Source organism: Zingiber officinale, chromosome 6B (genome assembly GCF_018446385.1).
Source record: "Zingiber officinale cultivar Zhangliang chromosome 6B, Zo_v1.1, whole genome shotgun sequence".
Lineage (NCBI taxonomy): Eukaryota > Viridiplantae > Streptophyta > Magnoliopsida > Zingiberales > Zingiberaceae > Zingiber > Zingiber officinale.
Window position 1 is genome coordinate 10540458 of NC_055996.1, and position 16207 is coordinate 10556664.

General features: G+C 36.6%; 1 protein-coding gene across 2 annotated transcripts in view; it reads left to right on the plus strand.

Annotated features, from left to right (window-relative positions):
* The first annotated feature begins 8434 nt into the window (after nt 1-8434).
* The window catches only part of LOC121991941 (oxysterol-binding protein-related protein 2A-like), an 8539-nt gene continuing 766 nt past the window's right edge, over nt 8435-16207 (plus strand). The window contains exons 1-9 of one of the 2 annotated variants that reach the window (XM_042546028.1): nt 8435-8926; nt 11232-11594; nt 11742-11823; nt 12184-12635; nt 13152-13307; nt 14882-15049; nt 15125-15265; nt 15345-15572; nt 15662-15775. In XM_042546028.1, the coding sequence (XP_042401962.1) occupies nt 8555-8926; nt 11232-11594; nt 11742-11823; nt 12184-12635; nt 13152-13307; nt 14882-15049; nt 15125-15265; nt 15345-15572; nt 15662-15775 (2076 nt within the window). In that variant the 5' untranslated portion in view covers nt 8435-8554. Of the gene's footprint in view, nt 8927-9415; nt 9681-11231; nt 11595-11741; nt 11824-12183; nt 12636-13151; nt 13308-14881; nt 15050-15124; nt 15266-15344; nt 15573-15661; nt 15776-16207 lie in introns of those variants that run through there. The other variant, XM_042546029.1, reaches the window with a different exon arrangement.

The following is a 16207-nucleotide window of genomic DNA, read 5'->3' on the forward strand; positions in this document are numbered from 1 at the left end:
ATGAAAGATTCCATTCCTCGTCTCCAACAGTTGAAATAGACTTGATCGTACAGTGGAGGGTCATAGATGCTTCGCCCTTCTTGATATGACAATGACATTCTTGCACAAGGGAATTAACAAAAAAAATTTCCAAGACTCTCATCTTGGAATTAGCGGTGCGGGATAAAGAAATAAGTGTATAAGAAATCTCTTTAAGGAAAAAAGAAAAGTTTTAAAATTTGCTCAAAAATGGTTAAGTAATTTCAGAGCAATCTGGCTCTGATACCAATTGAATGATCGAAAGATGCGATAGAGGAGGGGGGGTGAATATCACACGTTAAAAACTTTTCTTTTTGTAACGTAAAAACAAGAGCAGTGCAGCGAAAAATAAATGACTCGTTTTGATTACTTAGTTTGGAGCCTAAGTCGACTCTTACTCCAGGACTCACGATCTCTTGATCGTACCGTTGAGTAATCCACTATAATTTTTCTTTCTGAAATCTCCAGAAAGAAGCAAAGAAGCAATTCGTACAATGAAAGATGTAAGATAGTAACAACCTACTATCTTACTAGTAAATAAGTACAATGCAAGCTAATAAAAATATACCAAACAATTAAGAAGCGTTACAGATTGTCGGTACTTTATTGGAGTAGTAGCTTGCTTGAAGAAGTGTTGTAGAGCAGTTGAACGAACAAGGATTTAGCACAGAGGTGAACTTCAAACTTATTACCTGCCTCAGACCTCGAGCTCCCTTTTTATAAGCGTCGTCACCGTTCGGTCAATCGATCCTTAGGTTCGGTCGATTGAACACGCTCCCTTCCTTCTTCGCTGAGATCCAATCTTCGAGCATTTATGATCTTTAATGGTTCGGTCGACCGATCACCTTGTTCAGTCGACCGAACAGTGAATTTCCTTGTTTGCTTAGATTCACACTTAATGCTACTTTAATGAAATGATCTTTTGGTCGACCGATCCTCTGGTTCGGTCAATCGATTAGCCAGGTTTCCTTCTCTGCTTTGGCTAGGTCTGATTTGTGCCACATCATCAAGGTTCGGTCGACCGATCAAGTCATTTCCTAAAAAACAGAGTTAGACAATATATTCCTGCAAAACAAAGGCTAGCACAATAATATAATAAGATGCATGAGTAGTATTTGACAGTAGAATTGTCTTGATCTCAACTTGGAAACATTTCCGATTTTTTCAGTTGTATCAGTGACCTAGAATTTGTTCCTTCCTAGAACACGACCTCATTGTCGCTCCTCCAGTTGATCAGTCCACCAGGACTTTCGGATCGAAAAGAATTTAGATATCTTCACAATGATATGATATTGTCCATTTTGGGCTTAAGCCCTCATGGTTTTGCTCTTGGGCTCTACCCAAAAGGTCTTATGCCAATGGAGATATCTTTTCTCTTATAAACCCATGATCTTTTCCATGTGTTTTCAATGTGAGACTATATTTGTAACCTTGCAACCCCAACATTTCTTGCCTAATCGTGACTAGAGCTTTTCCGGTTGAGTAAATAGCATGCACACTCAATCAACTTGTTAGATCACAACAAGACTTAACTTGAACCTTTGACAACATTAAAAAAGCAGGTTTGATTCTGGTGCATCCTGCACCAACAGTTAGGACCTTCCTTTGCTAATGTGTGATTCTCCTTAACTCACTTGGACTTCCCCTTGCCTACCTCCGAGTTAGGACTTTGACTTTGCCTAACCTCCAGTTAGGACTTTGTCTTTGCCTAACCTCCAGTTAAGACATTGTCTTGCCTAACCTCCGGTTAGAATTTTGCCATTCAAGTATCTGGTCCTCTACGACCTACTTGACTTTTCTCTCGCATATCGTCAAGTATCCAATCAATCTTGACATACTTGACCTCTCTTTGATATTTTTCAAATATATTGTCTAAACATCAAAACTCAAATTCGAATCCATTCGAGTTTAGTCAAGCTGGTCAACCTTGATCCATGGACGATTGTACCAACAATCTCTCAACAATAGAGGAAAGAGGCAAAGGATTCTAGATTCTCTACAACTCTACCAAGTTCTCTCCTTCTCGATCTTCTTCTTCCAGCAAACTACCTCAAGAAAATCCTAACTTAAGCGCCAGAATTGCTTGTCAGGATTCTCTGGCGCCAGTCCAATCCTCTTTAATTTGGAGTGCTTTTCAAATCCCTTCATCCTTCTCACCAACAATCTCCAGAGAATGCATGTGTCAATTTGTTTATTGACTGATGACTTAACCATCTACGGTACAATATTTATCCTTACTAACTCGTTAATTAATTAGCAAGAGAAATTTAAATTTTATTTACAGATTGGTATTCATCTTTCCCTTCTAACCATATCCGAACCGCTCCTGCAGCATTAACAGATTATTAGTGCATGTGGCGATTTAAGTATAGCAATTTGCCTTGTGAAGTCCCCATCTTGATTTGCCCCAATTGGGGCCATCTCATTCCACCGTACCCTCATGATATAAATCGATCAGTCGGAATCATAATGTGACAAATGAAGGATTACAAGTTAGAGGAGACAACTCGAACTAATAGTGATCTAAAAGCAGGCAAAACTTTTGAGCAGAGTCACTCTTAACCCGCCTTGTCGGACACTATATGAGACCAAAACTATAATTTATATGTGTGGGGTAGTCACTGGGTCCCCGTCAATAGAGTTTTCTTCCTTTCTTTAAATTTTATTTTCTATGCCTCAAAAAATCGATAAAAAAAATATAAATTATCTCACATTTGATTATTCCTCTTCGAACCTACTTTCGAGTTGGCAATCAAGTTGAATTGCTCGATCCGTGATCAGTTGGTTCGACATGTATGGCACAATTAGTCGTGCCTCACATGGCTATATATATTAAAATATAACATTTGTATTTCAGAAGAACAAAGTGATTTGTCTAAATAAATTATGAAAGTGTCTTTCTTTAATTACGAGAGAATAAAATCATATATATATTTGATTAAATTATCCATTTGGGATACGTGATATGATCTCGATGGGAATTGGATAAGATTATAAATGGCTTTTTAATTTCATTGATTGTCCACATCCCAACTGCCACATCATAAGCCATGTGGTGGCAACTAATACCTTGTCTAATTACAATAATATTCATCATTCTTTATTTCACGTAATTTCATGCATGCAAGCCATGCACACATTATTATTAGTAGTAGTATTAGTATTTTCTTTGATTATTACTAATATGGTATAAATTAAAATTAAAAATGCTGTGATAATGATATATTATCCATCAAATCAAGGGGACAAACTAAATGCACGAGTAGGGGTTTTAACCCTTGATGAATCACACTTCATGTGAAGTGTCTGGCGGTGCAATTAGGAGCCAAATTTGTGGCCACGCCAATCCCACGTAAACGCTGCATGTCCCATGCACGCATGCAAAATATGTGTTCCTCCCAAAATGTTCATCCCAAATAAAATAAAATTATATGAAAAAGATGATTATCAAATAAAATTATAAAAGATGATATGAAGAGATGATCGATGTGCACGTCGCTTCTTATAAATATCTACGCAAATTAAATTATAAAGTCTTTGAAATTTCTGTACATGATGATACAGAATCGACAGACGACTCCTTTGATATGATATGATGTTCCTGTTTTCTTGTACATATGGCTTGTGATTGATTAATTTAATCAAATAAATATTAATTATTATTGCAATAGTGTTAGTGTGAGCCAAATAGATTATTCTGGCTTTATAAATATATAGATAAAATTACAATAATGTCGATGCCATCCATTGTGGAAGAAGTCCACGTGGCCTTGTCCCGGACTAGCACAATTAATTATGCTAAGATAAGGATCTCTTTGGAACACTATAAGAAAATTCACGAATAGCGATCGATCTTGGAGATGGCGTAGAAAATTCACGAATAGCGATCGATCTTGGAGATGGCGTGTTAGATACATGGCTTTGATATTGATTACGTGTAAATTTTAATTTAGTAAAAAATGATTTTGAGTGGTCTTATGTGTCAAAAGAAATATTAATGACCAAGCGAGGAAAAAAGTTCCGACACAGACACTCCAATACTTATGTCATTGATCAAGTCGAGTAGAATGAATAATAGGATGAATAATTACTATGAGTATGTAAAATTACGTAGCATCGTATGTCTACGTCTGTAGATGGAGAGCTCCTTTTATATAGTGTTACTGTTTTGTTTATGTATGAGTCTCAAAGTGCTTTCAAAAAAGGACAGACAATCAAGATGCTTTGACACATTTCCCAAAATGAAGTGCAATCCTTGCATTTGACGGGCTGGAAGCTTTTGGTGTACAGTTTGCATACAGTCCTTTATCCCCATGGCACAAAATGTCAAAAAGGAATATGAGGTCGTTGGATTAAGGAGTCATTGGATTAAGGAGCCCACAATATGCTCACCTGGTAAGCCGGCCGAGTCCTTTGTAAAGCCCGACTGGATATTGCTTGCAAGACCCACGAGGTCAGATTTAGGGGATGTTATCGGGGATTCCTCCTTCGCTTAGCCTTTTAGTTTGACCATTGAATTTGATTAGACTAAGTGTTCAGTTTGTCCGATTAGACCATATGTCCGTTCGGTTGGATGACTCGGCCGAAATAGTTAATCATGGTAGCCGAAATGATGAAAAGGACTTTGCTCTAGATGATACGGACTCAACTCGAAATTCCAACCATAATGAGAGGCTCGAGGTTTGACCGGCCAAAGGGTCCAGTTAGATGAAGAGTCCAATCGAATGACCACTCGGTTGAGACAATCGTATGCGTTGGCTCCGAATACTAATACTCCTTGACTTTGACTATCATGCCAGTTGACTTCCTTGATTTTGACCTGACTTAGAGGCTCCACCTTATTCATTGCATTAGCAACCAAAACCCTGACGAAATTATGATTTCGTCAGAAAACTCAGATTGAATTGTGATTCTGTCGAGGACTTACAACAGAATTGGTATTTCGTCGATAACCAAAGATATAAATGGGATTCCGTCAGTAATTTCTCGTATGGAGCATTTAATCGATGGGTAAGTTATCGATAGAACCATGTATTCCATTGGGATCCCTCGAATCCCTCGATGGAATTGAGATTTCGTCGGAAAGGGAAGAAGGGTTGCATGCGTAAGATCCCTAATTTTTCATCTCAGAGTCTACCAATAAAATTATGATTCCGTTAGAATTTCTCAACAGAATTTGTATTCTATCAGAGATTCCTGATAGAATCTCAATTTCATCATAAAGGAAAGAAGGGTTGTGCATATAAGATCTCTAATTTTTCATCCTAGAAATCCATCATTCTTTGATTATGCCCCTCATTTGAAAAAAAAATTCTTATAAATACGTCGTAATTAGGGTTCAAACTGTAAATACCTGAATGACAACTTAGATATCTTATCACGGTACCATAATCCTAGAGACTACTATATAGAGCCCTAGTATGCCTTTAGGATGGATAAAAATTGCGAATATTAATTAAACAGTGACAAAGGAGAAAACGAACTGTTGTTCGATTAATAATTGAAGCTGTTTTGGTTGGCCCATGAGACAATTCTACATGTTCATAAGAGCTCGTGATGCAGCACTCCAGTTGGGGAACAAAATAGGGCCCGCGACCGATAAAATAGTTGCGTCCTGTTCTTTTTTTTTCGAGGGGTTTTTTAGAAAAATACAAGCACCTTAAGATAGCTCGGTCGTTCAGTCAGAATTTTTCAGTTTAGACCCTTAATTTAATTTAGTCTCTTAATTAGATTTTTTTTTTTTTGAAAAAAAGATGATGTTTAATCCTATCATTTGTATCAATTGAAATTGATCTTGCTTGTCTAATCCAATCAATAGAGGCCTCCGCTTGTCGCGGGCCCTTGCACGATATAGATCACGGTAGTCCCTTTATCGATCGAGATTGTTTTGATTGTGTGCTTAATCTCTGTGTGTGAATATGAACCTATAGTTGTGTGTGAATATGGAGGCTAATCGATTAGAGTAGGTGGTTAGAAATTTGATACTTCTTTAAGGGGGCCTCCTATTTTATAGATGCCATGATATTGCCAATGATTCCCACGCCTAGAGAGTTTGATCGTCCAACGGCATGACATCCAAGTTGTCATCCAGATATTCGCGGTTCGAATCTCAGTTATAGTGACTTTGTAGGAATTTTTTCTCCAAATGAGTCACACAACTAAAGGGTGCCGAACTCCTGGATTGCTCGCTGCGAGTACTTTCCGATTTACCCTGGTGGCCGGTGAAAAATTTTCATGGGACTAAGCCGGTCACTCCAAACTCGATTACCCAACCTAATTAATCATTTTTTTTATCGTCCGACACGGGAAGAAATAACTAAGTGGTTGGAAGAATCATCGAATGTAAACAAGAGTCTCGAGCATGTAATGTTGTACAAACAAGTTCATAAGAACTTCGTACTCAAACTCAAACTTTAAGCCTATAAAAGTTAGGAACACAAGAAAAAAAAAGGGATTTTTTTTATATATACATTAGCACCAATTGAGGAAAATAATTAATTTTCCATAAAATATTTAAACTAATATCTCAAGTCCATAAAAATGTATTATTTCAGTACATCCTAAATGTAAGTATGGACCTAAATATATAAATTTTTAAGAGTTATTAAAAAACTATATTTTTTAAAAAAATATGAGTAAAAACTAACTTCATTCCTCCAAATTAACATAATAGAGAACTTTCTTTTAGAAAATTTGAAGCCTTACAATAAATAATCTAACTTGATTGAATAAAAAAAAAACACAATATATATATATATATATATATATAATCTGATATGCTGCACGATCCTATAGTGTGGCGCGTCATATCAATTTCTTCTTTTTTTTTTTTAAATTTTGAATTAAAAAAATAATTAAAATATTTTTAAAATTTTATTTCTAGGATTTAGATTTCCCAATTGAGTTATAATTTAAGTTAATTTTTTTGTTAAGATTCTACTTCTATGATTCAGATTTTTAAATTAGGTTATAATGTTTAGCTAAAAGAAATAAATAATTTGTTAATTGCTAGGGTCACCCACCGATACCGTCCACGATTGCAGCCAAGCAGGGGCGTATCTAGCATAGGACTAGGGGGACCACGGTCCCCCAAAGGCGGAAGAAAAGTTTGAGTTGTTGATTGTCGATAGGTCGATTACACAACTGTCCGACGTTGACTTCATAGAACAAGTCATCACATATATAGTACAACCGGAAAATACATCAGCCCGGCCTTCCAAACCTAAATCCGACCCCTCCCAATCTAAAATCTTAGATCCACATATATATATATATATATATATATATATATAATTTGACATTAGGGCCAGGTAAATTGGTGATCGGTCATTTAACATGTTCGATTAAAATTGACTTAATTATCACGAGTTAGTTCATCACTGACTTTGTGTTTTAATTAATAAGCAACACACAAGGAGTGTGTTGCTTATAAACGCATTAACCACTAATAAAAAGTATACCTTAATTAGGACGTCGGCTATACGGTGAGGGAGCAAATGAAAGAGTTTGATAGTCGGCCATGTACCCATATAGAGATTGACGACAATAGAAGTAAGTCGAAGAGAAAAAATTAATAACTAAAAGATAATCAAATAATGTTATCAATTATTAAATTTATCATTTCTCTTTTATCCCAATTGTATTCTCCTCCTCTACCTCCCCTCTCCTTCAAGTAAACAACAGAATTATATAAATTTGATAAAAAAAAAAAATTATGCATAATGTACTTTATTTTTCCGGGCATATAATGCACACTCATTGTTCATTAGAATCTCTAATGTGACTGTACTTTGATGGGGTCTAGAATCACATCAGTGCTTGGACCATTTATTTAAAAATTAAATTATAAATAATAATTCACAAAAATAAAATTCTGGTATTAATTCATATAAATTGTTTTTTTTTATTTCTACTAAAAAGTAATTTAAATACTTAGCGTTAACCTTTTAACTCCATCCACTTAATTAAATTTAAAGATGCATGCAGAAAAAAACAATTGCTAAATTTAGCAAATAATCCAAAATTGGAACCGACCCGATTTATTTATTTTACCTTTTTTTTTTTTTGCAAAATTTGCTTATTATTTGTTCACATCGAAACCCAAGTCCATGAAATTTTATATTACATCAAAATAAATTTAATGGAGGAATATTAAATTATTTATTTCTCGTATCTAAACTACATAAAAACATTTCATTTATTTATTCCTTAAAAAAAATTGTGTGTGTAAATTCGTTTTATCAAATAAAAATCTATATATAATAATTAATTGCTTAAATATCCTCTTTACTATACATCATTTTATTTTATTATTATTATTATTATTATTTTATTCTAATATTTAATTGCAAATAATAACTCTTCTACAGCACTAAACTCAATCTCTCTCTCTCTCTTTCCGTCTTAATTCTTTATCTTGACGCCAGTTCTTCTCTTCTCTTGTGCCACAAGAATCGGCAGTTTGGGGGAGCTCTTGATCCAATGCGGATCGCCGGCTCGTGATCGGCTCCCGGATCGGGCATTGAGGAGGACTGCAATGAGCTCTGCGAGGGCGATGCACCCCCTCTGCTGCATCGTCCTCGATCGGCACAGCGACGTCGGCGACCGATCCTTGGACCTGGCGCCCGCCGGGGGCGACGAGGCGGAGGCGGCGCCGACCAAAAACGGCGAGGAAGTCGCCGTGGAAGGCGTGCTCTACAAGTGGACCAATTACGGCCGCGGCTGGCGGTCCCGCTGGTTCTCCCTCCGCCACGGTGTGCTCTCTTACTCCAAGATCCGGCCAGGCGACGACGTCGCCAAGGAAGAAGGTGGCGTACGGATCATCGGAGACGCCTCCGCGAAGCTCTCCGCCCGAGCGGCCGCTGGGAGAAAGCCGTCCGCCAAGCCGGTCGGCATCGTTTATCTTAAGGTACGCGGCAGATCTCGATCATCTATCTCATTTTGCGGAAAATGCTATTTCTCCCGTCTATTTAATTATCTCCACGAAAGAGAAATCCCCTCGAGTGGCATTGCACCAGATCCGGAAATTTGAATGGGCCAAAATGTTGAGCTGATTGAAAAATTTGGAATTAACTTGTTCGACAAAAACCTCGCCCGATTTCCTCGCTCGGCTGCTATTCTCCCGCTTTCGAGCTCCGTGGGGCTAAACAACTGGATCTCTCTCTTCCATCCATTCTACCCCCCTCCCAAAAAATTATTTTAGTTATTTCTCAATTTCTTACCCGTCTTCTTATGTATAAACGAAAAAGAGTTCTTTTCCCCAGTTCCAAATTCATTTCTCATGATGGATTTTCTTTTACCTCTTTCCTTTCCTTTTACTCTCCCTTACTCGCAGTGAAAGAGGTGAATTTTCGAGAGTGGGTCACCCTTCCGAGGGTTTAATTTGTTGCCTACCAAGGCAGTACCCACGGCGCTCTACTCTTTGGTTATAAAGTGGGGAGCAGCTCGGCGTTGTTTTGATCCGCGCCACGGAAGCGAAGTTTTGTTTCGTCTTGCTTGGACATTTTATTGCTGGTGGTTGCTTGTCTCTAGGGTTGTATTAGTCGCTGGCGTCAGTCTACTGTTCATGATTATTCCTGGAAACAACTAGATTGGGGCACAGGGTGCATGGGCACATTGAGCCTTGAATTGGAAAAAATAGTTACCGTAGAAGCATAGCTAAGGTGGATCTCTAATTTTACAGTAGAATAAATTTATTTTGCTATTCTTTCTTTGATAGGTTCTTTTGTATTTGATTTATTTTTCCAAATTTTTTCTTTCTTGTAACTGAGAATCTTTCCGCTTTAGCTTTGGTGCCTGCTTTAAGAGGGATTTAGTTGACTTGTGAGGGCTATGGTCCTCTTTTATATCAAATGGAGCAGTTTGCTAAACTTGTCTGTTTTAGGTACCTTTCAGAATACTCCTAGGCATCTAATCTGATCACACAAACTTAGGTTTTCATGTATTCTGGGAACTAACATCTCAACTAACTTTATGTTACCAAAATGTAGGTTGGAGAGCATCTACTTTTACTTTGTGATGCCAGCCCTTAACTAGGATAACTAAGAGAAGTTTTGTAAGAGCTAACAAACTTTAATTTAGGAACACTGCAATTGTTTAATTCATTAAGCAGAGAGACTATGAGCAACAGATTATGTAATATGAATTCAAAGAGGCCAAAACAATTTCTTTGAAATATAAGTTTATCAATCAACTGAAGAAAAATACAGGCGATTTTCTTAAGGGACTTAGGAGCATGGCAACAAAGGAGGTAAGTGGATGAAGATGCCCAATATTGCATGATGGTTGGAGATGTCAGATATGCATGATACTGTGATAAATGACCAGATTAGCATTTGCTTGCTGGCACATTTACAGTACTCAAATGATTTATGTGCTGAACTGCAACAGAGGTGCATGCCAGATCTGTACCAGTGGAATGAATAGATGCATATCCTGGACCATTCATATAAGGAGATGATACATAGTTCATCACACCACAATGACTGTTATATGGATTTCAGAATCAATAAAACAGTAGCAATAGAGGTAATAGGGATTTCGCTGGTTGCCTATAATTGCAATTTGCTATGTTTATAAAGGCAACCCGGTGCACGAAGCTCCTGCTATGCGGGGTCCTGGAGAAGGATCCATTGTATAAAACTTTGTACATAGTTTTACTCTGCTTTTTGCAAGAGGCTGTTTTCAGGATTCAAATCCGTGACCTTTTGGTCACAAAGCAACAACTATATCGTTGCGCCAAGACTCCCCTTCTTGCTATGTTTATCACGAATAAAAATAATTGACTGTTACCATGTTTTGATGTCCCACTCTAACACTTGTGGCCTCTTATTCTAGCGGGGTAAGTACTGGTATGCCAAAATGCCATCCAGCGTGTTTACTCTAATTCTTATATTTAGCCACAATCTTCACCAATTGTAAGATTGTATGGTTTCTCTATCATTCAATTAACAACCATTTAGGAAATAAACATGGCTTAGACAAATGTTTAAGAAACAACAAAGTTTACATTTTGCATCCTGAGGTCAGTTGTTTGGAGTTTGGCAAACTTTGGTTCTTGGTCTTCAAGCCACACTAAAATATCTTGTTAAACTAGATTGGTAGATTACATTAGTACGTCTTGAGTTTTTTTTGTAGCTATATTGGATTAGACTTTCATTTGTTTAACTGCATTTCCTTAAACTTCTAATTTGTCTATATTTAACTCCTCTTAGGTTTCGTCCTTTCGAGAGAGCAAGTCTGATGATAAACGGTTCTATATATTTTCTCGCACAAAGACGCTTCATCTGAAAACTGATACAGAGAAAGATCGTGTTGCATGGATTCAAGCATTAATCTTGGCAAGAAGTGTATATTCATTTAGAACATTAAGCGAACGAATTTCTTCTCTCTCAAATGGTGTAACATTTTCAACCGATAGACTTAGAGATCGTATGCATGCTGAGGGACTTAGGGAGGATGTGATAAGAGACTGTGAACATATTATGTTATCAGAGCTCTCGGAATATCAGAGGCAGGTAAAACTTCAGTATACAGAACACCTAAAGTTTCTAGGAACTGTTGAGCAGCATTTAGAGGTAAGAAGTACAACTTTCAAATAATCCTTTACCAAGTTTTTCCTAGACTAAAAATGTATTTATTTATTTTACTTTACAACATTGTTTATTTGCGTGTTTGCTAGAACATAGTATGTAATATGCAGAGTTTTATATGCACTTTTGCAGGACATTAACACTGAAGATGAAGAAACAACTTGTGGTGGTCATTTGCAGCTATTGAAAACTGAATTTTCTTGTTCTGGACACGGTAAGTACAGTGGTATAACATGTTCCTATCTTTTCAAGTTTTACTTCATAATGATGATCATTTATGTTGTTTATATTCAATATTTACATTTTTTTAATGGTGCTTGAAGTGCTCATTATTCCATATATCTTTCAAATTGCACTGTTGTCAATTAGCAAATGGTTTAGGACTTTTAGGTATTCAGTTAGATTATTGGTTTCTTTTGTTGGTATCATGGTGTTTGATTGCCTTATCCATCCTAAGACCCTATTACAATGAGATAATATTAATACGCGGTCAGCAAAAACAAGAAATAAATGAGCAACAGATTCAAGGCCTGCACATATTTCTTCCCTATTAATTTCTTTTTTGGCTGTCCAGAATATAGCACAACGGAATCATCAGATGATGTAGAAAAGCAAGAGACTGATGACATGTCAGATGATGATGAGCCAAATTTCTTTGATACAAATGAGTGCTTCAGTGACAATTCTGGATCCCATTCTTCTTCTACTTTGACCAGGGTGACACATCATGAATGTAAGAATTCTGGAAGTGAGAGCATTGGTGATGTGAAGATAATGCACTCCAAAGAAAAAGATTGTTGTCAGGATGTATTTCCATATCCTGAAAGGCGAAAGAAGTTACCAGAACCTGTTGAGAAGGAGAAAAGTGTGGGTCTTTGGTCTTTGATTAAAGACAATGTTGGTAAGGATCTGACACGTGTTTGCCTACCAGTTTACTTCAATGAACCACTGTCATCCCTTCAGAAGTGCTTTGAAGAGCTTGAGTATTCACAACTCTTGGATGAAGCCTATGAATATGGCGTAAAGGTTTGATGGCTCTTTGCTTATCATTGCTTATTTTAGTGATGTCAATGCATTAATTAACAAATACCTGCTGAAAGTTTTGTGCTGATTCCATTTTTTCCAAACTAAATGATTCATGTAAAAGCCTCTTGCAAAAAAACAGGGTAAGACTGTGTATAATGGATCCTTCTCCGGGACCCGTATAACGGGAGTTTCGTGCAGCGGGCTGCCTTTTTTAAATGATTTATGTAAAATCAGGATGGCAGGTAGAAAAATGATGGATGGACAACCTAATTTTCAATAAGAATTACCTAAAAAATCAGTTGTGATTATTTCATCCAATTCCATTTAATACTCTAGAGTCCATACGGATTCAAATTTAGCACCTCCTATAATAACAAACTTTAGTTTTCAGGTGTTATCTGATGAACCAGTTTGTCTGACTTGATTCAATCTTGTATTGAAATCATTATAATTCTCATTCTGCACTATGTAATTCCATTTTATAAAACTTGATCTTTTTTTTTCTTTATTTATTAGGGGAACAGTCTGATGAGAATTCTGAAGGTAGCAGCATTCGCAGTTTCTGCATATGCCTCTTCTATTGGTCGAATTTGCAAGCCTTTCAACCCTTTGTTAGGAGAAACATATGAAGCTGACTTCCCTGAAAAAGGGATCCGTTTCATCTCAGAAAAGGTCAGTAGTAACATGTTCAATACACTTATGAACATGTTCAGATCAATTTCTTATAACATGCTCATATTTCTTTTAATTATTTGCTTTGAATTAGGTGTAATCTCATTCTCATAGATGAAAGAGTTAGGGAAAGCATGTTGTTGGATAGCCTATCCATTTACAGCCCGATTCTAATAAATAAGAAGTGTGAAGAATAGGGCATGTTGAAAGAGAACTTCATATGAGAAAGATATCTAAAATAACTTTTCACCAAAGGTGTGATGCTACAGAGGGTCAATGGTGGAATAAGATTCATGCAACAATTCCTTTGAATTATAGATATTGTCTGATGTTGTGTCTTGAATGCTGAATATTCTTTTCAACATTCTGATGGATATAAATACAACGTTTTCCCTTTCTCCTATTACCTGCTTCAATCACTGTTATCTGTCATATGTTGCACTCAGAAACTTGTATAGGTTAAAACCTAAATACTTATTTTGAATGCCTACTTATTCTGTTTATTATGTTCTGATTAAGAAGATGCAACTATATTTGATAGATTACATAACTAGCAAATGCTGTCAGAATTTTCATTAAGAGCTAAATCCTAAGACTAGACAGAATGCGATTTAGCTGACCACAAACAAGTCGGGAAGTTCTTCCTTTTCAACATAACTTACTAATTTATGGCAAAGTGACTTAATTATTTCATTTAATAACAAAGCAAAGACATCTGTTCGCAAATTATTGCTTTTATTTCTCATAAGATTTCTTATTGCTTGTGTAAAATCCTTTGAAATTTCTATCACTGTGGCATATATGCATCTGGATTATCTTTAGAAACAAATTACTTGGTTGGTTCTCTCCCATTAACCTCATTAAGTATCCATGATCAAGGGCATTCTGTTGATCTTCTCTTATGATTAGATTTAGCACATTTGGTATCCTAATATAAACATGTCATATTGATATTAAAGTGTAGCCTGGTGCACCAATGCTGGGTCCCGACTCCCGAGGAAGGGTCCGACTATATTAAGTTTATTGTACATAGTCTTACCCAACCTATTTTCGCGACTCCAATCCGTGACCTCAAGGTCACATGACACTAATTTTACCGTTCTGCCAAGACTCCGCTCTCCTTTTGAAATGTCATATTGATATTCCTCTCCAAAAATGTCCGACAATCCATCGGTGTTTATAGCATGATTTATTATTTATTTTCCCAAAGGAATCTTAGAGTAATATACCTTGAGATCTGAGAAAGTAAAAAAGAAATCATACCACGCCAACAACATGAATTATCTTTTTTGCTAATTTTGATGTGATTTTCCTTGTAAAAACAAATTCTGTCATTTCATCCAATTTATTTTTTCAGTAACTGCTGCCCAATTAACAATTACTTGAAACATTTTCATATTATACAATCTATTAACCTATTATCTCAAATAAAGAATCATTAGGTTGATATCTAAAACATCTCTGTTCCCTGCATACAGCTTTCTTTCTTGATTGCCTGGTTTAAAGTTATTCACAGATCAGAAAGTAAAAGATTTTGAATTGGATATGATCTTCTTCATCATTTTAATTTCTAGGTTAGCCATCATCCAATGCTCATTGCCTGCCACTGCGAAGGCAAAGGTTGGAAGTTTTGGGGGGATAGCAACCTTACCTCAAAGTTCTGGGGGCAATCTATCCAGCTCGATCCTGTTGGCATTTTGACCCTTGAATTTGATGATGGCGAGATATTCCAGTGGAGCAAGGTCTGTTAACCTGGCATTCTCATGTAATCTTATCAGCTTAAGTTTTTCATTATAATTTGGATTTATATATCCTAGGTCACAACCACCATCTATAATCTCATATTTGGCAAACTTTACTGTGAACACCATGGAATCATGAACATAAAAGGAAACAGAATGTTTTCATGCCAACTCAGATTTAAGGAGAAGTCTCTTCTAGATCGAAATCCTCATCAAGTAAGAAGAAAACTACTTTGCATTTGGCCTTGCTTTCAACTTCTAAGACCATACATGAAACAATCTAACTATTACATAGGTGGTAGGATTTGTTGAGGACACAAACAAGACCAAAGTCGCATCTTTAATTGGAAAATGGGATGACAGAATATATTACTATAAAGAAGATGATGTTTCTAACAAGGCTGCTATTCCTACTGAAAATGCTTGTTTGCTATGGAAAAGGAGTGACCCTTCTACTGATCCAACACGATACAACTTGACATCATTTGCAATCACACTCAACGAGTTAACTTCTGAGCTGCAGGTATCAGTTTAGAACATGTGTTGCTAGTTTTTTACTTGTGCATTACTCTTTCTAATGCTTCTGATGCAAATGGTTTTTTATGGATCAAGGAGAAACTCCCACCTACAGATTCGAGACTTCGACCAGATCAGAGGCATCTAGAAAATGGGGAGTATGGGAAGGCAAATGAAGAGAAGTTACGTCTGGAACAAAGGCAGCGAATGGTAAGCAAGCATCCTTCAGTTATTATGTAAATGTTTTACTTAATTCTTGTGAGAAATCATCTGAACAGCAGAAAGTGTGCCTCCTTATGTTTGCTGGTTTAGAAACAAAAGCGATTTAACTGTCATCACTAAGCAAAGAAATGTTGTTGGAGTTGGAAAGCCATTTTGTTAAATTGGGGCGAAGCTTATTCCATCCCAAAATGACTAGTTATTAATTTAATATGGTATCAGAGCTAAGACTGTTCCTTTTAGTCATGATGAGCGAAGTGGAGCATGTCGATCTCCATGCTCATTAGTCTACATGTACAAGCATAGTGATTCGTTATGTTTATATTTAGAAATGTTTCTACTTTTGAGTGACTAGTTAGTGGGTCTGCTTAATCCACCAAGGGATTTGGGGGAACACAATCCTTAGCTCCCCACTCTCTTCTC